Source organism: Dama dama, chromosome 15 (assembly GCF_033118175.1).
Source record: "Dama dama isolate Ldn47 chromosome 15, ASM3311817v1, whole genome shotgun sequence".
Classification (NCBI taxonomy): domain Eukaryota; kingdom Metazoa; phylum Chordata; class Mammalia; order Artiodactyla; family Cervidae; genus Dama; species Dama dama.
Window position 1 is genome coordinate 12,534,040 of NC_083695.1, and position 25,630 is coordinate 12,559,669.

The window sequence follows — 25,630 nt, forward strand, 5'->3', positions numbered from 1 at the left end:
TTTTTCCACTTTTTCTGATTTGTTCATGAGGATTTTCTTGGACTTTAGAAATGACATCATTAAACTTGGTGGATTTGAGTGTGAAATAAAACATAAAAAAGAAAAAAAATCTGAGCACAGAGGACCTGTGGGTGAGTTGTAGGTCATTGTAGACATGTGGTTTGAAAGTTTGGGGTTGCTGGGCTCCCTCTGGGTCTGTGAGTGAGCCAGACAGCTGGATCCTAGACTGCTGAGCAAAGCCTGCACAATGCGGGTGCCGGGCAGCCGTCCCCACCGTCCTTTGTCTGCAGTTCTGTACTGGGCACCCTGACTGGGCACAGCTAATGGGACCTGGAGCAGGAGGAGACAGAATCAGAGCCTGCCCAGCCCTGCTGCTCAGCTGTATCCATGGACGGTGCCTGCTTCCTCCTATATTTAGCTCTTTCCTGTGGGCCCATGCAACTTCAAAATGCAGTCAGCTACAATAGTAGCTGCTGCCCTGGCTGGTCTCTCTGTCCAGCCATTAAGGACTAAAGGCAGAGGCAGCAGCCTGGGTTTCTGGTGGCCAGGTGGCTAAGGCTTCCTCTCTGTGGGAATGGAGCCAGGATTTTTCCAGGGACCACAAGCTTAAAAGCATGTATCTGCCAGATAAAGTGCAATGATTGAATTAATGATTTCCCCTCATTTTTGCATCAAACCAGATTTGTACCAGCTTCAACCTCTGGAATAACTCCCTACACATCACACGTTGGAGGAACAGCATTGTTCAGGAACAGGCCCTGGGCAGACTGGCACAGATGGGGAGGGTGTTTTTGCAGGTAGCTTTTTTCTTTCCCCTTTCTCTTTTCCCTTCGCTCAGTTGTTCTCTTTGGAAGAGGGCTGTCAAGGAATCTTTTGACACTTTCCAGAATGCCTTTTATTTGCCTTCATTATTCTTCATTGTTCTCTGTGCAACTTCATTTTCAAAAGAATGACATGGCTCCCAGTCTCTGGGAAAGGTTTCAAGACCCAAGCTCTAATAGGGCGGTGGACTCTCTACTGGGTAGTTAACATGAAATGGCTGTGTTTTGTGCCGACGTGTATTCCTGGGACACAGAGTCACCGAACGGCTTTGAATAACTTTGTAAAAGGATTTATGGAGGGGAGTGGCCTGCCATGGTGCCCCGTGGGCAGCATTGCTTGTCTGGGCAAATCCATCTGTAGCCTTCAGTGAAGCAGCTTTTTGAAAGAGCATGGGGATTGTGGCCAGCCTGCTGAGTGCTCCGTAATGGCCCTTCCTTCCACTGGCGATGACCGTGGTGCTCTGTGCTAGGCTGTCTACATCGTGGGACAGTGTTGAGCTTGTGGTTTCCTCCTGGGAGCTGAGGCCCCCTGGATGGAGGGAGAGTCCCGCTGTGGACTTGGTGGGAAGTCCCCTTAGCTTCCCTGGGGGCGTTGAGCCACATGGAGCCGCTGGTCGGCGACTGGCTGTCCCCAGGTGGCTGGAGCCACAGTCACGCACCCAGCCCAGACAGGCTGCGGATTTCTGTGTCCTGTGCTGTTTAGGAAGTTGTGTGCCTCCGAGTTGCTCCTGAGTTCTAAAGCTGTTCAATGCCTTCATTCAGGTCACACACACGAGAATGACTCCAGAAGGTGAAATGAGTCACTTCGGGGTGAACAGAGGTCAAATAGAAGGATAAATCTGTACCTCTTTGATGACTCAGGAGTGAAGAGAAAAATGACAGAATTATGTCTCAGCCTTTGGGAGCATTGTCTTGGGAGAGCCACTTGTCTGGTTTGGGGACGTGTGTTTCTATGAATGTGGGGGGAAAATACTAAGATTGACAACATTTATTCTTTTTTTGTTTGTTTTGTTGTTGTTGTTCAATCATTAAGTCGTGTCTGACTCCCTGTGACCCCACGGAGTGCAGCACACCAGGCTCCCTGTCCTTCACTATCCCGTAGTTTGCTCAGATCCTGTACATTGAGTCGGTGATGCCATCCAGCCATCTCACCCTCTGCCGCCTCCTCCCTCTGCCTTCAATCTTTCCCAGCATTAGGTGTTTTACAGTGAGTTGTCTCTTCTCATCAGGTGGCCAAAGTATTGGAGCTTCAGCTTCAGCATCAGTTCTTCCAATGAATATTCAGGGTTGATCTCCTTTAGGATTGACTGGTTTGAGCTCCTTGCAGTCCAAGGGACCCTCAAGAGTCTTCTGCAGTACCACAATTTGAAAGCATCAATTCTTGGGTGCTCAGCCTTTTATATAGTCCAATTCTCACATCTATACATGGAAAAACCATGGCTTTGATTGTACGGTCCTTTTTCAGCAAAGTGATATCTTCACTTTTCAATATGCTTTTTTGGTTTATAATTTTTAAATGACATATAAATGTTCCATGATCATTGTGGGAAAATAGGAAGAGGTAGAGTAGCAAAAGAAAAAGAAAGAAAACTACTCCAGTCCATGAGAGAGGATCCCCAGGAACAGTTCCTCTTTATCCTGCTAGGCTTTTTCTTTTGCAAATAAATGTATGTAAATATAACCTTCTCCACTGGGGGCTGTGGAGCTTGCCTTGGGTGCCAGTGCTTCCTTCGTGGACACTTTTGTCACTGTGTACAGAGCTGCATTAGCACGCTCAGAGTCATGGTCAGTGATCATTATCCCCCATGGGTGCGTGGGGAGATGCCAGGTGTTGCCCAGCCATGCCCTGGGCAGAAGAGTTAATGACTGTATTTGCTTTATGTTAAACAAAAAAGACCTATGAACTTGACAGGAGCACAGAAATAGACATTTATGTCTTACATCTATAAAACTACTCATGTAAAATATATTGATGAATATTCATTTTAATAACATCTTTACTTGGAAAGCAAGTTACTATAAAAATGTTTACATTTATAAAATTTGGAAAATTATAAAAATTTAAGTCATAGCCTTCCCCTTCTCCACTTAAATGTGGGCTGTGCTTACTCATGTGCAAAGGACAGAGTGTGGGAAGAGGGGACCGGTCTGGCAAACACTTGCCCAGCAGGTGATCCAGGTCAGCATCAACAGCAGTAAACCGTGTGGGTGGTTTATACCCTTGATGTGATAGGAGTGGCATTTCTGTGATCTTCCTCTCCAAACACATAACCTCAGTCAGGTTAGGGAAAAACATTAAACAGATCCCAACTGAGGTACATTGTAGAAAAATCCCTGCCCAGTACTTCTCAAAACTGCCATGGTCATCAAAAAAGGGAAGTCTGAGAAACCATTACTCTGGAGGAGCCTAAAGAGACAGGATGACAATGTCATGTGGTGTCCTAGGTAGGATCCTCAAACAGGAAAAGGACATGGGTAAACAGTAAGAAAATCTGAGCAAACTATGAACTTCAGTTAATAATGATACATCATTGTTGGTTCATTAATTGAACAAATAAACCAAAGTATGTAAGATGGCAACAGCTTGAGAGCTGGGGGAGGGGTATAAGAGAACTCTCCTATCTTTGCAACTTTTCTGTAAATCAAAAAATTTTTAAATTGTTACCTAATTTTAAAAAAAGTTTATAAATTCTCGTGATATATTTACAATCAGAATGTTTAAAATAAGAAAGAAAAAAACATATAATGGTTCTTGAGTAGCAACCCTACAGGTTTTTGTTACTTTATCCAACTACCATAGGATTCTGCAAACTGCTGACTCCACTGTTTCAAATAGAGTGAAGACTAACAAGAAGTCAGTTTTGTACAGCCCTTCCTGTATATCCTTGCCATGAGTGTCCTTCTCAAACTTGAGAGGCAGGAGGATTTCCTGTTTCTGCTGTCTGTATTGAAATGCACAAGACGTCCCCTTTAAATCCCACCCCCCCCCCCCCACCGCCACCACCCCGTGATCTTCAGGTTTAGGTGAGGGACTGTTTGGGATGTCCTTGGTTCTGTAGCCCCCACATCTTCACTGAATTCTCTGAAGGAGGCTTTTGTGCCTACTCATTTCTTCTTATGATTTTTGGTGACAAGTACAATGAAAGAAATATGTATCTTGTAGAAGTCCTTCGTGAGGAACTGAGTGGGTTTTACAGGGCAGACTCTGTAGTGAATATGAAAGAGTCTTAGTTTCCCGCATTTTCTCCCCTCTTCCTGGTTCTTAGGGGTCCTAGTGTTTATAGTTCCATCATGTGCTCCTGAATATGACAGAGAACTTCTTCGATTTCCCCTTCCCATCTTAGATTTACAAGAGTTCTTAGGTGTAGGCAGATTGGAATTCTTTTCAAAAAGGTTGGAACTTTCCAGAAAATAGTGTTTAGCTGTTTCCAAGTGGACCAGGTATCCAACGAAAGCTGTATCCATACAACAATGTAGGGTATTTCCTGGCTTTTCCAGGGTCCATTTCTGCCCATTTGTGGAGTCCAGGCTCATACAGCTTACCACACAACAGGCTAACAAATCAAGACAAGTTGTTAGGGCAAGGAGTAGTGACTTTGTGCAGAAAACCAGCAGGCTGAGAAGACGGATTAGTGTCCTAAAGATCCATCTTAAGTAGAGTAGGAATGCAGGGTGTTTTAATACTAAAAGGTGAGGGAGGGGTTTGGCTGTTGTCAACTTCTTGCTGGGAATCCTTTGTCCTTGTGCCTGTCCAGGTTTCTCAGGTTGTGACATCCTGTAGCCCTCCAACAAGATAAATGTTGTTCTCTCTATTCTCTGAATGAATGGGGAAGTGTTATATCCTTAAATGTCAGAGCCTTGAGCATGGGCTGTCCTGTATATGTCCGGCTATAGGCCACATTCTTAACTTGTAGCAAAAGCAATAAGATACAAAGGTTAAAGTAAAAGAAACAGTACAATATGAAATCAGATTCTCTCACCTGTTACACCTTAAGATACCAGCTCTTCAGCTTTGAAGGCCCTTCCTGTGTCTGGCCCAGCCCTGGCCAGTGGATCTGTCATACCTCCAGCTGATCTTTCCAGGGTCCCTTTTCTATAAAAATCTTTAAGTTCACTTATTTTTAAAACTACTCTTACCCTGATCTGTGAAAATTTACCCTTTTCTCTGATGGTAATCTTTGTCATTGATGTTTTAACTGAAGAGTCATACTTGTTTTGTACATCTGCTGAATGAGCACATAGTGAGAAAGGATTCTGCTAGAATATGTGTGACTGCTAACTCGCCCCTCTTGATATCAGCTGATGATTTTATGGCAGTGGGATTGTCTTTTTGCCAATGGGCAGAGGCGTCTGTCCACTCTCGTAGTTGGGGGCCTATGACTGGTGGGCAAAGTGCTGTATCTTTTTTTAAGAGACTTTTTATTTTGTGTTGGGGTTTAGCCGATTAGCAGTGTTGTGATAGTTTCAGGGGAGCAGCAAACGGATTTAGGCATGGATACACATGTGTCCACTCTCCCCGAAACTCCCCTCCCATCTAGGCTACGAGATGGCCTATCTTGATGGAAAGAGCATAGACTGAAATCAGGCTCTTGGGTTTATATCCCAACTCAGTTTGGGGCAAATTCTTGAACTTCACTGTACCCTACAAAATGAGATCATTAAAAAAAAAAGTCTCCTATAAAGAAAGGACTTAGAACAGTGCCTGTTACATTCTGTGCATCGTCGTCTTCCCAAGAGTTCTTAAATAAATGTATGAGCCTTTCCTCTAAAAAGGAACTATTATCCCCACCTCTGGTACAGCAGTTAAAGGGCAGTATTTTATTTTAATTGCTAAAAGATGAGAAAAAAGTAGAGAGAACCAGATGGGAGAGTGGGCCCCAGGGAAAGGTATCTGGTGAAGTCTGCCACTCCATTCCAAACACATTCACTTAAGTTTCGCTAATGTGGCAGTTGTGGGCATGAGGATAATTTTACATATGAAATGAACCCCATGCCTGAGTGATGCATGGCTGCATTTGCTTTGAATTTCATGCCTGGTGGCTTCTTTTTTTCCCCCTCCTCTTGTTTTATACAGTCGCTGAGGAGAATTAATAGGGACTTGAACACTATTATATTCATATGGGTGAACTGAGCACCAGCTAACAATACTACTATTCTAAGATGCAAATTCCTCCTTGTGGACAGAATCAGCTCAGTTCTTAGCTTCAGTGCCTGGCCAGTGCTCCCACAAACAGAGTTCCCATTGACGTCCAGAGGGGCTCTTAGCAGGAAGGAATCACCAGCTACAGTCGAGATTTAGCCTGTGTGTTACGGTCATATGGGTTCCATGTGGCAGCTGGGGTGGGGTTGGGCGGGGCATGGCTGGAGAAACATACATACTGTGCTGGGGAGGTCATAGTTCCTACTCACTGCAGCATCTTAGAACTGTGTGCTGGTTCGTCCTATCCATCCTTTGGCCTCAGGAGTGTTCTCAGTCAGCTACTGAGGAGTAACACTCTCATATTTCTCTTGGATGAGGTATTAATACTTTAATATTTCTGTATAGCTTGACCAAGGTGGCAGTTAACTGGGAAAACTTTGCATTTTGCTACTGGTTTAACAAGGAAGAATAAATCTGCCCCGGTGTTAGATTTGTTTCTTTTACTTTAACCTTTGTATCCTATTGCTTTTGCTACAAATTAAGAATGTTACCTAAAGCCTGAAATATACAGGAGAGCCCATTCTCCAGGTGCTAATCTTTAAGGGTATAATACTTTCTTATTCCTATAGAGATAAAAAGTTGCAGAAGAGAGAATAGCATTTGTCTTGCTGGAAGTCTATAGGAACATCATGATCTGACCTATGTGGACAGCTGTAAGAACAAGGGATTCTGAACCCGGAGAAGTTTACAACTAACCACACCTCTCCCTCACCTTGCATTTAAAAGTGCTTTTCTAAACCCCTTTGGGGGAGTTTAGAACTTTTTGAGCACAAGCCTCCCGTCTCCTTATGGCACTGCAGTGAACCTCTATTCACTGTGCATAGGTCACATGAACTTATTTGTGGTAACACTGGTACAGTAAAGTTGGAAATTAGGATCTTTGGAACATTAGGTCTCAGAGCACCTAGGAGCTTATTAAAACCCACCTACCCTGTATTTGTTTAGATCCAAAATTTATTTCATTCTTTGCCCCACTGAAAAAATGAAAGGAAAGCTGGACAACTACTCCCCTCAGCAATGGCTGGCTCTCTCAGCTTTTATGCAGAAACCCTTTCTTGCTTTGTAGTATTTTCTTTCTCCTTCCCATTCTCATAGCAGATGATACTAAAATTTATACCTTATCAAAGGAATCCATTGGTAGCTACCTTACTTCCCAAGTGACACTTTTTATTCAAGGCTTTCTTAAAATTGTGTCTCCTAAGATACCATCCTTACATTCAGGAGAGGTTTGCTGTCTCATCTTTAAGTTGTGTTCATTTTGCTGTGTATGAGTTGATTTTTGCAATGTAAATCTTTACAGTAATGTCATCACCCTTGAGTTGCCTTATTTTTTTTTAACTTTTTATTTTGTAATGAAGTATAGCCAGTTAACAACATTGTGGCAGTTTCAGGTGGGCAAAAAGGAACTCAGCCCTACATATACATGCATTCTTTCTCCCCCAAACTCCCCTCCATCCAGGCTGCCACAGAACACTGGGCAGAGTTCCCTCTGCTACGCAGCAGGCGCTTGCTGGTTATCCAGTTAACTATAGCAGCGCGTACACGTCCATCCCAAACTCCCCAACTAGCCCTGCTCCCCATCCTCCCGCTGGCAACCAGAAGTTTGTGCACACTTGAGTTGCTTGACGTGAAGGAGCTCTAAAGCCAGACTGCCTAGGTTTGCATCCTGACTCAGTCACACGGGCTTCTGACTTTGAGCGTGTCATTAACCTCTCAGCTTCAGTATCACTTTCTGTGAAATGGGAATACCTGCTCATAGGTATGGAGCTGAATGAGTTAATTCATGTAAGGTATCCTTAATACTGTTATTTTCACTGTAATACACTGGATTTTTTAAGCTTCACTGATGCTTTGGTTAAATTTTGGTCGAAAGAGCCTCATATAACCAAAAAGCATCATTTTCCTCATCAAATTTGATAATTTAATCCATTAAACATTAGCAGGGAGTTTGAGGTTCCTTGAGGTTCTCTAATGACTCTTAATGTTATTATCTGCAAAAGCAGGTCCTATTGTTTTCTTCATTCATTCATTTATGAATTTGTCTTTCCTTATTCATGTCTGTATAACTCCTGGAACAGAGGAGGTGATTAAACAGTGGTTTGGAGGGGAAGATGACAGAAGATACATCATAGGTAGGAGTTTAGGCAGCAGCCACGGGTTTAACCCAGGTAGGCAGTGAGCTGACAGGGAAATCATCAGCTGACTAGTGGAAGAACACAGAACCATTAGAGGAAAGCTTTGCTGTGTGTACTGACCAGTGCAGAGGGAAAGGGCCCGACCCAGTCACTGGTGGTTCTGGTGGACTTGCTGATGGCATCGTGACCAGGGTGAGAGACCTCGTGAGGCAGAAGCACAGGGCTTCTCTTCCACACTGGGTTCGGCAGCCTGGAGCATTGGGATCCTCACCTCTTCAGTCCATGAGATGAACCCAGTACATCTACCATCCGAGATTTCACAGTGCCTGGAAACAGCCTTTGGACTAAGGTTCCACATGGCCCTTAAGGAAAAAAAAAAAAACTTCCAAATTAGAATTTTTTCTTTTCTTTACTGAACAAAGTGCACCAGAGAGATGTGCTGAATCTCATTTCCTACACTGAAATCTTGTTAATCGATTTTTTTTTTTTAATCTGGCCTTGTATTTGTATGATATGTGGATTTTCATTCAGCTTTCCCACAGTCTTTTCACAGCTTCTGTTCTGCCAAGGAAGGATTTTATTTGATTCTCTCCTGAAGCAGTTTTATGGAAATCAGGTGCTTGGGATGAAGATGGGCCCCTTGGGTGAGGGGCTCATTGTCCTGTCCCACAGAGGGCAAGGCTCTTGTGATGCACATGAACGGGCTGCACTGTCCTGAAAGGGCCTGGGTGTCGTTTGAGAGGTTACCTCGGCTCCCTCCTGGTGACCAGAGGGAGCACCTTCCCTGCGCTTATCTTCATGATATGTGGAATGCCCTATAGAAAAGCTAGACAGAGTGCTCCAGGGTGCAGCAGAAGATAATGTTATTTCCTTAGAAAGGCATTCAGGTAACCTGCTGTATTCCTTGGTGAAACTGAAAGCAAGGAGAGAATCCTTAGAAGATGCTGCAGGGACTCGGGACTGGTGAGTCCAAAGGTGTGGTGGTTGTACGCAGCCGAGAAGTCGCCTCAGCTTGCATTCAGAAGTGTGTGCCTGCACTGCTGTGTTCAGAATGGATAACCAGCATGTGTGAGCATAGCACAGGGAGCCCTCCTCAGCGTCATGTGCCAGCCTGGCTGGGGTGGGGGCTTGGGGGAGGATGGCTTTATGTGTATGTATGGCTGAGACCCTTTGCTGCTCACCTGCAACAACCACAGCATTGTTCATTGTCTGTACCCCGACACAAAATAAACAGTTTGAAGTTTGGGAAGAAAAAGATAGTGTATGTCTGTGAGAGATGGAGAAAGGAGTCAAAAGCAAGTGTGGGGCATGGCTTGGGAGGATAGACACAAAGGAAGAAAATGTGTTTCGCACTAATTGGCCATCTTTGGTGGAAAGGGTAATATACACATTTTAAAAAAATTAATTCCTGATAGAAATTACTCAGTAAAATATTATGTACGTCACTGCTTTCTTTAAAAGACTATCCTGAATGTAATGGAACCTCTGATTACAGATTAACTTTTGAGATTAAAAGTATGAATCTCCTTCAGTTTGACTCTTAAGCTGTGTTGGGCTCAAAAATCATAATGCTGTCCATTTTATGTTTGCTCTCTTTTTGTTTTTCACTGAGTTTTTTTGTCAGTGGGATTCCTGCCTTCAACTATAGTGCTTTTCTCATGTTATTGATGATACATGTATTATATATATATTTTGAAGTGGGGGGCGGTGCTGAGGTTAAGAACTACCCAAGGTTATTAAGTATTAAGTAGGAAAGCTCAGATTCAGAAACTGATTATCAGGCTCGTTAGACTTATAGATGCTCATGCTAAGTCGCTTCAGTCATGTCCAACTCTGTGTGATCCCATGGACTGTAGCGTGCCAGGCTCCTATGTCCACAGAATTCTCCAGGCAAGAATACTGGAGAGAATTATAGATATTTAAGAGTAAATGAATTTAGGGGTGTTAATTAAACTTAGCCATTTGAACATATATGTTCTCTCTCTTCCTTCCAAACACCACTAAAAAACTGATGGTGAAGGAGTACATAAAGGGCATAAAGCCACAGAGGGACAAACTAGGCAGGTGCCACATAAGGCAAGGTATGCCAGCGTTAATCGATGAGCAGGACGGTTCTGCAGCCTGGAGGATCCCAGTGCTGGAGGGCAGTGTGTGGCGGGGACAGGCCAGCAGAAGATAACCTACTGCACAGAGCAGGTTGGTGGGGTGAGCTGTGGTGGAGCAGTCTGCAAAGAGCTTTGGGCTGCTTCTAAGATTCTGCTTGAGTGAATGCCAGCGGTGACTGCCGCCCCACCCAGGCTCTGGACTTGGGTCACCGCTGCGTCCCATCGCCCAGGCTTCTCCCCAGTCATGGCCTCCCCACATCCACCTAAAAATATTAGAACTAATATGTGAAGTCAGCAAAACTTCAGAATACAAAATTAATATACAGAGATCAGTTGCTTTTCCATAGATTAATAATGAACTACTGAAAGAGAGAGTACAAAAAAAAAAAAAAAGTCCTGTCTAAAATTTCATCTGAAAGAATAAAATATTTAGGAGTAAACTTAACTCTGAAAACTATAAAACACTGATGAATGAAATTGAAGATGATACAATGAAATGGAAAGATACCCTGTGCTCTTGGATTGGAAGGATTTTGTTAAAATGGTCCTACTATCCAAAGCAGTCTGCACACCCAGTGTAGTCTTTATCAGGATACCCATGATGTTTTTTTGTAGAACTAGAACAGATAATTTTAAAATTCCTATGAATCCACAAAACCCCCTAAATTACCAAAACAATCTTGAGGAAAAAGAACAAAGCTGGAGGTATCACCTCCCCAGACATCAGATTATGCTACAAAGTACTAGTAATCAAAACAGCATGGTACTGGCACAAAAACAGACATATGGATCAATGGAACAGAATGGAGAGCTGAGGAATAAGCCCACATATTTATGGTCAAATTATTTATGATAAAAGAGGCAATATACAGTGGAGAAAAGACAGTCTTATCAATAATTGGTGCTTGGAAGACTGGACAACTACATGCAAAAGAGTGAGATGAGACTGTTTTCTCACGCCATCTGCAGAAATAATTCAAAATGGATTAAAGACCTAAATCTTGCAGACCATAAAGCTCATTGAAAAGAATATAGGCTGAACACTCTTTGACATAAGTCATAGCAGATTTTTTTGAATCTGTCTCCTGAAGCAAAAGAAATGATAGCAAATATAATCAAGTGGACCTAATTAAACTTAAAAGCTTTGGCAAAAGAATCCACTGACAAAACAAAAAGACATTGTACTGTATGTGAGAAAGTATCTGTAAATGATGACAAAGAAGGGGTTAATAATGAAAACACATAAACAGCTCATCCAACTCAATATCACAAACCAAACAGCCCAGTCAGAAAATGGGCAGAAGACCTGAACAGACATTCTTTCAAAGAAGAAATACAGATGGGTAATCAGCACGTGAAAAAATGCTAACATCAGTAATTATTAGAGAAATCAAAGTAACAACAGTAGATCACCAAACACTAGTCAGAATTGCCAATCACCTAAAAGTCCACAAATGGTGTATGTTGGTGAGGATGTGGATTAAAGGGAGCCCTCCTACACTGTTGGTGGGAATGTAAATTGATAACAGCCAGTATGGAGAATAATATAGAGGTTCCTCAAAAAACTAAAAATAGAGTTGCCCTGTGATCCTGCAGTCCCAGTCCTGGGCATATACCTGGAGAAAACTATAATTAAAAAAGATGCATGCACCCCAGTGGTCCTAGTAACACTGTTCACAGTAGCCAAGACCTGGAAACAACCGAAGTGTTCATCAGCAGATGAATGGGTAAAGAATTGGTACATTCTTTATTATTCAGCCATAAAAAAGAATGAAACCCTGCCATTTGTAGCAATGTGGCTGTACTTAAAGAATATTATGTTTAGTGAAATAAGTCAGAGAAAGACAAGTAATTATCGGTTGATATGTAGAATCTAAAAAATAAAACAACTGAGTATATATAGCAGCACAGAAACAGACTCACAGATATAGAAAACAAACTAGTGGTGACCAGTGAGAGGAGGAAAAGGTAGAGGGTCAGGGTAGGGGATGAAGAAATGCAGACTGTTGTATATGAAATAGATAAGCAACAAGGATATATTGTACTGCACAGGGGATTATAGCCATTATGTTATAACTTTTAATAGAATAAAATCTATAAAAATACTGAATCACTATGCTGTATGCCTAAAATGAACATAATATTGTAAATTAGCTATACTTTTTAAAAAATGCAGTTGAAAGCATGTGGAATCTTCCTGGACCAGGGATTGAACCTGTGTCCCCTGCATTGGCAGGTGAGTTCTTAACCACTGGACCACCAGGGAAGCCCTTGAATTCCTTTTGATTCATGTCACAGATTTTATCAAATGCCTACCAAGAAACTGATTTGAGCATTTTTGCAAGTAACTTCTTGAAATATGTTCTTAATGCATCAGGCTGTTGATAAATAACTCATTGTTGGTAAATAATTCATTTTTTGCAATGTATTTTTAATTTCACTGGAGTTGTGCATGTTTGTAACAGTTAACCAGACTACTATCAGTACATAATTTATAAGGATGTGGTATCCATGAAAAACAAAGACTCACTTCCTATTGTATAAGCCCAGGACTGAGGCAATAATTCACCTTTTTAGTCCCTAAAATAGGGGACCTGCTGCTTCTAGTCCTGACTGGTTCAAAGGGAAATTATGTCAGTATTTATCTCATTTGATTGCAAGTAAAAAGTAAATGATCTGCCTTTGAAGATGTAGCCAGTGTTCGTTAGTGGCTTTGGATAATGTTTTCCTTGAGTGACACAAGTACTGTTTTTCTTTGTTGAACTTCACCTGTTTTCTACTTTATGAATAACATTCCTTATTCCTTCAGAAATTACTGTGGCAGAAGATGTTAGCATAACCCAAAGCCTTTGGAATACCTATGGCTTTTTTCAAGCTTACAAACATGTGATAGAGCATATTTCTTTTTAACCGAAAACTATACATCAGAAAGATTGGCCCAAACCACTAAGGTGACATTGAAAAGGGGTAAAAGTGAAAAAGCGGGAGGTTGTTAAAGTGATTTTGCATACAGGGTGAAAAAACCAGTTTTATAAGTGTGCGCCTTGGAGAATGGACTGGGCAGAAGTTCATTAAGGAATAAATGAATAACACCTGGGGCTTTGCATGGAACACTTGCTAAGCATGGATTGTTGGTATGAAGGTTTGCTAAGATTGAGAAGCAGCATGAATAAACATTTGGGTAGTTGCACCCTCTGTGTTGTATGGCTGGACCACATCTGAGCGTTGTCTGGGTCCTTGCAGAAGACAACACTTAAAAAGTGTGGTTGGAGTGAAGCCTTTATACTTCTTTCAGCAGAGCTCACTTAGGCATCCAGAAGGGCTCCTCCCAGAGCACTGAGCTTGCTGTCACTGGCAGCGTTCAGACTGGAATATTTGCTTCATGATGGGGAAGTTTTTCTGGGTTGTGACCCCACGGCCAAGAGCATGTCTGGCACACATGTGTTCTGTGAGTAAGAGACTAATGATCATCTCTTAGGAAGAATGTGCTTGGAGGTAACTATGCTAGGTGTCTCATGGTCACCTACCAGGTGAGCACTCAGCCCAATGCTCTGTAGCATTCTAGAGCACTGCCTGGTGGGATGGGGTGGGAGATGGGAGGGGGATTCAGGAGGGGGCAGACATATGTGTGTACCTGTGGCTGATTCGTGTTGATGTATGGCAGAAACCAACACAATATTGTGAAGCAAGTGTCTCTTCCAATAAAAAAGAAAAGTGCATCTAAGTTGGAGACAAAAAAAAATTGATCACATTTGTGGGAAATCCTGCCACAGAGACACTGGTGCATCTTCTGGACTAGATACACAAGTTGCAAAATCCCCATCCTCTACCTGCTTCCTTTCTTCTCATGCCACCACTTTCTCCATCACAGAGCATCAGAACTACTTTGGAATCGATGAGAACCTCGGCCCTGTGGCAGTCAGCATCCGGAGGGAGAAGGTGGAAGACCCCAAGGAGAAGGAAGGGTCCCAGTTCAACTACCGGGTGGTCTTCAGGACAAGTGAGGTACTGGGCACACATGGTATCTGTCCTGGGCTGGGCCTCTGAGTCACTGCTTGGGTTGTTTCCCATAATGTGTTGCTTTTATTGTCAGTGTTGATCACACCAGTTAAGATGACTGAAAGGGCTTACGCTATTTGGTTCCGAGTGAAGTATTTGAAAACTTGTGATGGATGTGAAGTGTCAGTGATTTTACTGTCATCTTAAAGGACAGAAAGGATAAAATCATCAGAATGCAAGGTTCTTGGGCGTAAGGCAGAGGACAAATCTGAACTATATGATTCATATTAAAATTGAAACCAACTTTAGAATCAAATGCAGAAAACCAAGGAAGCCACCCATGAGGTGAGTGCTGGCTCAGCGTGTCTGTGGGCCCAGCATCGCTGTGGACCCACGCTTCCTCCCACCAGCAGCCAGCTTACTCCCCCACTGGCCTTGCTTTGAGTGAAACGTGCGGCTGTCACACAGATGATGCACGTAGATGGGAATGTTGATTTACATAAAGGGCCAGATCTGATTTGCACTTTAGTTTTTATCCTCTTGACCATTGTAATTAGATGGAAATGTGTTGGTCACACAGCCCTGAGTATATATTTTGGTGACTCCTGGACCTGAGTTCAGACACCCCCTCCAAGGCTTTACCCAAGCCTGGTACTCAGTGTCTACTTGCCCCTGCGTTGGTATCCTCATGACCCAGGTTCTGTGCCGTAAGTAGGAGAAAAAAGCCCTCTCTGAAGATGGCGTGTTTTAAGTTATGGACCTGTGCCATCCAGTTCAGTAGGCTGCTAACCACAGGTGGCTATTTAAATGTCAGGGAGCTGAGTAAGAAACACGGTCCCACTGTCACGCCTGTCACGGTCACTGCCCTACAGCCAGTTGGGGCAGGGCAGTTACACAGGCCAGCCAGTGCAGCGGGAGGACAGTCTCATCACTGCAAATAGTCATGTTGGACAGCGTGCCCTGGACGCTGCTGTTACCTCCCCCACCACGGCGCATGGTAGCGGGCATGGAGGGTAGGGCATGGGGCGAGATGAGAGCCAGGCCTCTAGGCCTTTCTTAGCACATTAGACCTGGGCTTAGATCTGTTGTGTCCGAATAGTGGCTCCATGCAGTCACAGCTGTTTGAGGACATATCGCAGATAGGGAGGAAGAACCTGGTCTGGACTTCTTGGACCTGAGTCACCTGCCCCTGGGGGTCTCAGAGTGGCCCCGCCCAGCCTCCGGAATTGTCAGCAGTGGGAAGTTAAATAGAAGAACATGAAGAGTAGAAGAGAGAAAAAAATAAGAAAACAAATAAAAAGGAAAAATACAAAAAGAAACAAAAAACAAACAGAACAAGAAGAGCAGAAGAAAATAAGATGATGGACCGTGGGAGAAAGGAGAGGGGAGGATGGAGGAGGTGGCCGTGACTGGCCCGGCCCTGTGGCTCCTGGCCCGTCGTTACTGTTGGCTCTGACTGTGGCGGGTGTGTCTTTATATCTCCCTGGTGGAGCATTGCCTCCTCCTCCTGGCGCCTCGGGCACATCTGGTTATGTCAGCCCCATCCAGCTCCTTCCTGACTTCTGTGTACCTCTGAGTAAAGACTGACTGATGAAGGCTTAATCTGCTTCTTCAGACTGAGAAATGTCATCTCTTGTACTCAGAAAAGAGCCTTCTCTTTCTTCCTCCTTTTTTTTGAGGCAGTTGAAACATGATGCTTTAAAGAGTCAAGGTTAACTGAACTGTGCTATTTTGCCCCACAGCTGACAACACTGAGAGGAGCAATTTTGGAAGATGCCATACCCTCTACCGCCAGGCATGGGACTGCACGCGGCCTCCCGCTCAAAGAAGTTCTGGAATACGTCATTCCTGAGCTCAGCATCCAGTGCCTGAGGCAAGCCTCCAGCTCACCCAAGGTCTCGGAGCAACTGCTCAAGCTCGATGAGCAAGGGGTGTGTATCCTGTATGAGACTGAAGCCTGTGACGCTTGGTGTCCATGGTCCTGAATGTTTCGGAATTTCCCCATCCATCTTCCTTTTAAGATTATTTATTTTTAATGCCTTAAAGCATTTTCTCTCCAGTTTTTCCCAAAGGTGCCTCTATTACTAGTTAAGATGCCTTTATTATTAAGAAATGCACCTCCTGCTGAGTTGTGACTGGCATTGTTTTTTTTGAAGATTTTATTTATTTATTTTTGGCTGTGTTGGGTCTCTGTTGCTACACGGGTTTTCTCTGGCTGTGGCCAGCAGGGACTACTCTCTGGCTGTGGTGTGAGGACTGCTCACTCCAGGAGCAAGGGCTTCAGTAGGTGCCGTCTGTGGGCTCGGCGGCTGTTTGCAAGCTCTAGAGCGCGGGCTCAGTAGTTGTGGCTCAAAGGCTTAGTTGCTCTGCAGCATGTGGAATGGTAGTTCCCAGACTAGGGACTGAACCCCTATCCTCTGCATTGGTAGGTGGATTCTTAATCACTAGACCACCAGGGAAGTCTGTGACTTGCATTATTTTCATCAAGGTCTGGTATGTCCCAGCCAGCAGGAGCAGATGTGAATCATGACTATTAGAGATCACTGGTGTCTTTCCCCAGGGTTTTTGTAGTTGTTGTTTTTAAATTTACTTATTCCATTTGTTTACTTGGCTGTGCCTGGTCTTAGTCGCAGAATATGGGTCTGTGATGTGGCATGTGGGATCTGGCTCCCTGACCAGGGGTCAAACCCAGGCCCTCTGTGTTGAGAGCGTAGAGTCTTAGCCACTGGGCCATGAGGGAAGTCTGTCCCCAGGGTTTAAAGAGCTCACATTGGACCTTTCCCTGACCTGAGATTTATTGTTGTTTACTGTGTGCAAAGCATCAGGTTTACGGATGGCAGTGAGTGAACAGCATGCATCAGGAGAATCAAGAAGCTAAGACCTGGTCCTTCCCCTTGGGGAGATCACTGTGACAGAGAGCACAAAGGCCCTTGCAAGGCAGAATGTGGCCGTGGTGGGTTTGAAGAGGCAGAAATGCAGTGTGTTCTGGAAAAAGAGGAAGTAACCTCTGAAGGAGGTGGTGTTGTGACTGGGCCTTTAGATTTGAGTAGAAATCCAACAGGGAGATATGAGTACTTAGCTCTTTTAGAAACTATGACTCTCTTCTTTACAAGGAAAGGGCACACGCAGGGAAGCTGAGAGTTAAAACAATGACAATAAGCATAGGAGAGTGAATGCTGGGCTAAGGCTTTTGCACTTGATATGGAGGCAGTAGTAGGCATTGAAGGTTTTCGAGTGGGACATGACATGCTGGTAGTTGTGTTTTAGGAAGATTATTCTGGTAGAAGGGAATTGGACAGTCAGGTGCAGGTAGAGCTTCATGGTGGCCTGGAGTCCGGGAGAGAATTAATGATGGACAGGATGTAGATGGTGGCCCGGAAGATGGAAAGAGGTCTTTTAACTTCAGATGCAAGATAATTTGTAGGCAAAACTGAGAGGTAGGTGCCCAAGTGTATGCAATTTCTTTTAAATGAGTGGATTTGTGTTTAAGTCCCTTATGGCTTAAACAGTTAAGAATCTGCCTGGAATGCCAGAGACTGGGGTCAGGAAGATCCCCTGGAGAAGGACATGGCAACCCACTCCAGTATCCTTGCCTGGAGAATCCCATGAACTGAGGTGCCTGGTGGGCTACAGTTCATGGGGTCGCAAAGAGTTGGACACAACTAAGTGACTGGCACTTTTCATATGCTTTAAACAAAAGAAAAAGACAATTGTGATGTCGTTCCCTTTGACACATTTTGGAGGGAAGATGTGGTATTTCCTGGTTGATCCAGTAACATTCATTGTGTTGTATTGGTGGAGTGTTTGATACTTGGATGGCTGGAATTCTAAAAGAGATAAAGTTGTAATTGTTCTAGCAAATTAACACTGCGTTCTCAGCCAGAGGAAGCAGACACCATGATATTCAGAGTGGATAATCGTGAGATCTGCCTTCCACAGCATTGAGGCCTGACAAAGTCAAACGAACAGCTAAACCTGAGTAGTTGACTTCTAAAATTGCACAGAAGCATTCAGCGTGGTTATCGCTAGTAAAGTGTATGGAGTGCATGTAATGGCCGTGAGGCAGCTGAGGAAATCCTGTTGTCGTGGAGGGGCAGAGCAGGGTGTCCCTTCTGGTCTGGGGACTCGGGGTGCAGGTGGGCTTGGTATGAAGCATTTGTCACTGAGCCAGACTTGGGTCCGCTTGCCTGCACAGAGTCAAGCCAGGTTGTGGTGAAGGTGAGTGCAGCGTTTATTTTAAGGAAACCAGTGCATCATATAGCTCCAGTCATATGTATTCTGGTGCTTTTTCTTTTGAGATTATATTTATTTGACTCTGCTATACTTTATTAATAGTGTACAATATGATGTCTTGACTTCGCACAACTTTTAATGTTACCTAAAGGTATCTTAGTGGTGTCTTATCTCATATTCTAGTTTCTAAAGGGTCTTTAAAAGTTTTACTCATCGGTTGGGGTGTTGGAGTGTTTCTTCCGGTTAGTGCTGTTTTTATCCACTTTCCTAATAAAAAGCTGCTCAGAGAGGGAATTGGCCAATTTTATGTTACTATTCTTAAGGGGTTTTAATCTCAAAAAATTACTTAAAAAGGATAGATTGTTGTTTTCTGCTTTCTTGGAGTTTGGAATCTCTTCATGGTTTGACACTGAGTTTATTTTATCTGCTGTGTGCAAGAGACTCTGTAATAGCGGGAGGTTTAGTAGGTCCCAGATCATTCATTCCCTTCTTTACATTTGCTAAGGTGTGTTGAGCAGGAAGACGCCATGCCATGGAGAATAATAAAGAAAGTAGTACTGAGCAGTACTTTGAAAGTTTTGTTAATTAATCTACATAAATTCACCTCTCAACTTCTAAGAGCCCATTTTTTTAAGACTATCCTAGTTTTTGTAACAAGTGAGTTCATAAGATTATATAGATTGACTTTTTAAAAAAAACTGGAGTATAGTTACAATGTTGGATTAGTTTCAGATGTACAATAGTGATTCAGTTATACATACATGTTACATATGAATATATATATTCTTTTTACTATAGACTATCGTGGGCTATTGAGTAGAGCTCCCTGGCTATACAGCAGGTCCTTGTTGTTTATCTTTTTTATATACTGTGTATGTGCTAAGTCACTTTAGTCGTGTCCGACTCCTTGTGACGCTGTGGACTGTAGCCCACCAGGCCCCTCTGTCCGTGGGATTGTCCAGGCAAGAATACTGGAGTGGGTTGCCATGCCCTCCTCCAGGGGATCTTCCCGACCCAGGGATTGAACCCGTGTGTCTTATGTCTCCTACGCTGGCAGGTGGGTTCTTTACCACTTGTGCCTCCTGAGAGGACCACATATAGGCGTGTGTTACGTTAATCCAAAAGTCTTAATCTGTACCTCCCCACTAGGTTGAGTTTTTAAAAAAAATAGTTCAGGTTGTTTATGACAGCTTACTGACTTAGAATATCATGGCATCTTTGGATTAGTTTGTTCTTAAGTCAGCTGCCCCTCCAGATGCATGTTCACTCATGCACCGGGTTTCCTTGCAAGGAAGTCAGAGAGGTCTGAACACACGAGACTACACGCTTAGAACAGGAGGTTGAGTTTAGAGAGTGCAGTGGCAGGACTTCCCTGCACACTTGAATTTACTTTCAAGGCCATTCTGAGACTTTGTCTTTTGCTACCTTCCTTTAAATTTAAATCTTCTGGTCAGTAATTATGGAGTTCCTGACCTTGGGTACAGAGCGTGCGGTTTTGATCCATTCTCAGGAGGCTAGGGATCGTCTGCCTGTCTATGCAGGGTCTGTGTGTTCAGCTCTGGTCACGGAAGCAGTATAGAGTTTTGACAAGTGGGTGTTTTTAGTTTTTGACTGTGGTGATGCCTGAGGCTCCCCTCCAGGGCTGTGAGCCTGGTGCGATTCGCATCAGAGCAGTTAAGCAGGGTCAGTGGGAGTGGAGGTGTGGTTAGAGGTGACCGAGGTGTAGGTGGAGAGGCCTTAGAGACGACCCTTGTTCCAAGAGAATTGGGGGTTTTAGTTCATGGAGATCTGGGGTCTGTCCTCCCCTTGGAATCAGGCCAGCTTTCTGATAAACCGTGGGTGGGAGAGGTCAGCCTCGGTATGTTGCATTGCTATTGATTTCACGAGGCTTCTAAGAGACCGAGAGCTGCCTCTTCCTCCACACAACGTGCCATTCTGTTCTTTTATTGGAATGGTGCTACACTGGCCACAGCGGTTAATTCTCAGTCGCTGGAGATGGTTCTGTCTCCCGAGTCCCATCTCATGTCCTCTCCCACTGGTACACAGGTCACAGGGGCCAGGCTGGTGGGGGAGGGGGGCAGGCCTGAGTGGTGAGTGGGTGTGTGTGTGTGTGTGTAAGAGGGCATCTCCACTGGAGCAGACTTCTGGGGGCCGGGAAGGACACCTGGGGGCTTTGAAGTCTCTCCTAGCCACATCCATGGGCCCAGGGCTTCTTGGGTGAAAGGCAAGTCCTCTTCCCAGTTGGGATGTAGATGTGCTGGTTTGTCTGGAGGCTGCAAGAAAGGATATGTGAGCAAATAGACCTGCACTCAGCACAGAAGCCCCGAGGGGATTTCAGTTATCTGGGTATTTTGGCCACTGCCTGGGCTTCCCTCGTGGCTCAGCTGGTAAAGAATCTGCCTGTAATGTGGGAGTCGTGGGTTCAATCCGTGGGTTGGGAAGATCCCCTGAAGAAGGGAATGGCTACCCACTCCAGTATTCTGGCCTGGAGAATTCCATGAACTGTATAGTCCATGGGGTCACAAAGAGTCGGACAGAACTCAGCAACTTTCACTATTCACTGTTTTTGAGTCACAAAAGCATCATGTCCATAAGGGTAGGGACTGGGGAGAAACTATGTGTGTCCAGAGAGGGCCCTGTTTCAGCCACCGGGGCCATCCCAACCCCAGCCCTGGGGCCAGAGACGGCTTTGCCCCAGGCCTGCTCCCCAGGAGTGGCTGCTGGGAATGGTGCGGCGCCCTGGGACAAGCTGCAGATGTGGGAGAGCATTTGTTTTGGTACTTGAGTTGATCAGAAAGGTTTATTCCTCAGTCCCTGGGTGCATGGAAATGTTTTTTTTGTCTTGATGTTACTAAAGACCTAGTAAGTAAATGTTAGTCGCTCAGTCATGTCTGACTCTCTGCCAGGCTCCTCTGTCCATGGGATTCTCCAGGCAAGAATACTGGAGTGGGGAGCCATTCCCTCTCCAGGGGATCTCCCCGACCCAGGGATTGAACCCACATCTCCTGCAATACAGGCAGATTCTTCACTGTCTGAGCCACCATGGAATCAGCACGATTCATAATACAAATAGCTTAAACCCAGCATCTCACAGTGTGATTTGGGTGATTTGGGCTCAGACGGGAACATCAGGCCTGTGTGCTGTCTCCCCGTCCCTCCCCCCGAGCCCCAGGAGCCTTGCCTGCAGATGGTGAGCAGGGAATCGATGTCTCTTTGGCTCCTCCCCACCCCCCCTCCCCGTAGCTCTTAGTCAGGGTACAGCGTGAGTACTGGTGCTTCTGCCTGCTCAGCTCTGAGCTTCCCCAGCATCTCCAGTGAGATGCATGACAGGCGGATCCCTCCCTTTCTTGGATTGTAAGTGTCATAGGTCACTTGGATGAGACTGCTGTCATCACTTTGCTACTCAAGAGAAATTAATACCATTTTGCCTTATTTCACTGATACAGTCAGCTCTGAGTTTTGATTAAAGGCTCTGTTTTACAGTTTGGTAATAAAAGTGAACAATGTTATGGACGGATGCCTTTAGGGAATTGGGCAGGGTTGATAATCCTTCAGCCTTCGAGGCTCAGATTGCTGCTAGTAGGATGAAGTGCCCTGCTTTTGTGATTGACGGGTAGTTCCTCTTTAGGGAAAATAAAAAAGCCGTAAAGCTGTAAAGGTCTCCCCTGCCTTAGGAGGAAGTAGTGTGGTAACCTTCCATCATGGCATGGATGGACAGAGAGACAGAATTATAGCAGGAACCCTTCAGTTGCTATTAAAGCTCTTTATGGTCTATTGTATATTTAGCAAATGTTTTCAAGATAGTCAAAAATATAGAAATGACTGTAATGGCTCAGCCAGAGTCACTTTTATGGAAATAAGACATTATTCTATCAATATACATGGATCACAATTTTCAGTGGGAGTCTTTCCTCCCCAGACCTTAATTTGATTTGTTTTTTTCATTACAGTCTTTCATATTTCCATGAATGTTCAAATAACGACAACAAAAAAGCATTAAGAACCAGACAGGGAAAACGTCTGAAAATATACAGCTTTTTTCCGTTCTAACTTAGAAGATAATGCTATTTACTATATAGAGGGTATAAGATATTTCCACAGCTCTATTTTTAAATAAATGTTTGAACCTAGCTGTCTGTTTTGGAAACCTGCAAACTCCCATGTAGGCAAGGCCATTCACTGTATTTCTTAGGTTGTCTGACATTTCTCCAGCTGTTATTTTCAGGTCTCTGGGTTTGTTATGATTTTTGTAGGGTTTTGCAGAATGATAGTTGATTACTTTTTTTAGCTTCTGGAAATTGTCCTGGCATGCTTTCCTATGAACAGAATTCTCGGCTCCTATAATTTTAATTTTACTGGAAGTTAGCTTGTGTGATGCTTTTTAATTTTTTAAATTTGTTTTGTGTTTTATATCGGAGCATGGGCTTCCCCGGTGGCTCAGATGGTAAAGAATCTGCCCGCAATGCGGGAGACCCGGGTTCATTCCGTGGGTTGGGACGATCCCCTGGAGAAGGGAATGGTACCCACTCCAGTATTCTTGCCTGAAAAGTCCCATGGACGGAGGAGCCTGGTGGGCTGCAGTTCACGGAGTCACAAAGAGTTGGACGTGACAGAGCGACTGACAACATAGTTGATTTACAATACTGTGTTAGTTTCGTGTGTGCTCATCTGATGCTTTCTGCCCAGTGATTTTCCTTTCTCCCCCATTTCAGCTGAGCTTTCAGCACAAGATCGGGATCCTGTACTGCAAGGCTGGCCAGAGCACCGAAGAGGAGATGTACAACAACGAGACGGCAGGGCCAGCTTTTGAAGAGTTCCTGGATCTGCTGGGCCAGAGAGTGCGGCTGAAAGGGTTTAGTAAATACCGAGCCCAGCTGGACAACAAAAGTAAGCTTCAGACTTGGGCGTCTGCACAGATCTAATTCCCCAAGGGCAGGCACACCGCAGATATCTGAGTGGTCCTGACCCCAGCAGCGGCTGAGCCAGCTCACTGGGGATGGAGTTGCGAGTTCCTCAGATGAGCAGAGGGCTTCCTTGGTGGCTCAGGTGGTAAAGAATCCGCCTGCAATGCAGGATACCCTGGTTCGATCCCTGGGTTGGGAAGATCCCTTGGAGAAGGGAATGGCTACCCACTCCAGTGTTCTTGCCTGGAGAGTTCCATGGACAGAGGAGCAGGGTGGGCGACAGTCCATGGGGTTGCAAAGAGTCAGACACGACTGAACGACTGAGCACACCCATGCACTCAGATGAGCAACAAAAGCACACTTCTCAAGGGCATTGTGTCCCACATAATCTCAAAAGGTCAGTTCTTCTTCCTTTGTAACAAGAGCAGAGATCCCCCAGGATTCTGTGAAGAATCTTTTAGTATGTTCTTTTTTCTTTTCACCTCACCTCTCTGTTCCACTCTGTCCCACTGCAGCTTGACCAAACCTTGCATTCATTTCTGAGTACTCTGAATATTTCCACATCCATGCTTGCAGCCTTATCTTGTTTATAGCCTTTTTCATGGTATTACCTGGGGAGCTGAAGCTCTGATTAAAAAGCTAACACATCCTGTTTTCCAAAGACCTTAGTGAGGTTCTCTCAAGTGGGGCACCTGTGCATTCCCTCCTATGTGTGAATTTGTCTTGTCCCTTCATTTCGGTAATCCTATTCTTATGGTCCTCATAAATTCTAAATATTCAACCTTTGTATCTGTGTTGTTACTTAGTTGCTCTCAACACACCTGAAAATAGCAGGTAGGGTAATTTTGTGTATTTGGGAAAATTCTACTTATTGTCAAGCAATGATTTGCTTGCCCTTTTACTGAAGAGTGAGTAAAAGATGGATCTGCAAGGGCATCCATTCCTCTAGGAGGGGTCAGTGGGAACCTGTCCCAGGGCAGCATCAGCCAGGCTTGAAACCAAGGCCCTGTGGCCCCAGGTCTTCTCACCTTGCGACCGTCAGTGATACTTACCTACAACAGAGGGGTGCTGCTCTTCCCATGTCTAGCTTATCATCAGTTCTGGGGTTTCAATCTTTTCTTTTTTTTTTTTTAATTAAAAAAAAAAAAAAAACAGTTTTCCTGGCAGATAACTGCTTTACAGTGTCGTGTTGGTTTCTGCCATACAACAGTGTGATCAGCCGTAAGTATACGTATGTTGAGCCGCCCTGCCTCTTGAGCCCCCCTCCCGTCCCTCCTTTCTAGGTCATCACAGAGTACAGGTTGAGCTTCCTGTGCTGTAAACAACTTCCCTCTAGCTATCTGTTTTACACATGTGCTCTGCTGCCTCAGTTGTTTCTGACTCGCTTTTGAGTCCATGGACTGTAGCCCGCCAGGCTCCTCTGCCCATGGGATTCTCCAGGCAAGAATACTGGAGTGGGTTGCCACTTCCTCCTCCAGGTGATCTTCCCGACCCAGGGATTGCACCTGAGTTTCCTGCTTGGCAGGCAGATTCTTTACCACACGTCACTGTATGTATGTGACAATGCTACTTTACCGATTGCTCCTCCCCTCTCCTCTCAACTGTGTCAACAAGTCCATTCTCTACATCTGTGTCGCCGTTCCTTCCCTGCAAATAGATTCATCAGTACTGTTTTTCTAGATTCCATATATACGTGTTAACATGCAATATTTGCTTTTCCGTTTTTGAAAGTGACACTTAGAGGATAGATCACAAGATCTGGAGAAAAGTTGGCTCACGTCCAGGCCCTGTGTCTTCCACAGATTTGGTCAAGGTTGGAGCTTGACTATTAAGTTGAATGTGCATTGCTCATGCCTCAGAAATGTAAAGGTTAGAAAATAATACGTGATACCTGTTGTGAGTGTCCACTTGTTTTGAGAAAGATCATTGAGGCCTTTTCTGAATTTTCTTTCTTTTTTCTCTGCCAAACTCCCCTTACCTACAGACTACCATACAACCGTTGGCAGTGCCAGCATGCTGCCCTTAGGGATGCCTTCCTGAAGAGTGAGCACCAACATGGGCTCATTGCTGCCCTGCATGTCTGCTGTCCTTCTGCTGTGGGAGGGATGAGGGGACATTTTAAAAGCCCCTGATGTATACGTTCTATAATGCTACAATGTAGATAGTGCAGATATTTTTTTTCTATGTACAGAATTGACATCAGCTTTGAGTTTTTATTTAATGCATTATAGAT

The 25,630-nt window shown here is 44.4% G+C and overlaps 1 protein-coding gene across 9 annotated transcripts in view; it reads left to right on the top strand.

The window, feature by feature from the left end:
- Nucleotides 1-25,630, top strand: part of SIPA1L2 (signal induced proliferation associated 1 like 2) — a 234,655-nt gene that overhangs the window by 126,323 nt on the left and 82,702 nt on the right. For all 9 annotated transcript variants that reach the window (XM_061161477.1, XM_061161484.1, XM_061161485.1 and 6 more), the window contains 3 exons: nucleotides 14,133-14,266; nucleotides 16,003-16,191; nucleotides 23,206-23,380. In XM_061161477.1, the coding sequence (XP_061017460.1) occupies nucleotides 14,133-14,266; nucleotides 16,003-16,191; nucleotides 23,206-23,380 (498 nt within the window). The remainder of the gene's footprint in view (nucleotides 1-14,132; nucleotides 14,267-16,002; nucleotides 16,192-23,205; nucleotides 23,381-25,630) is intronic.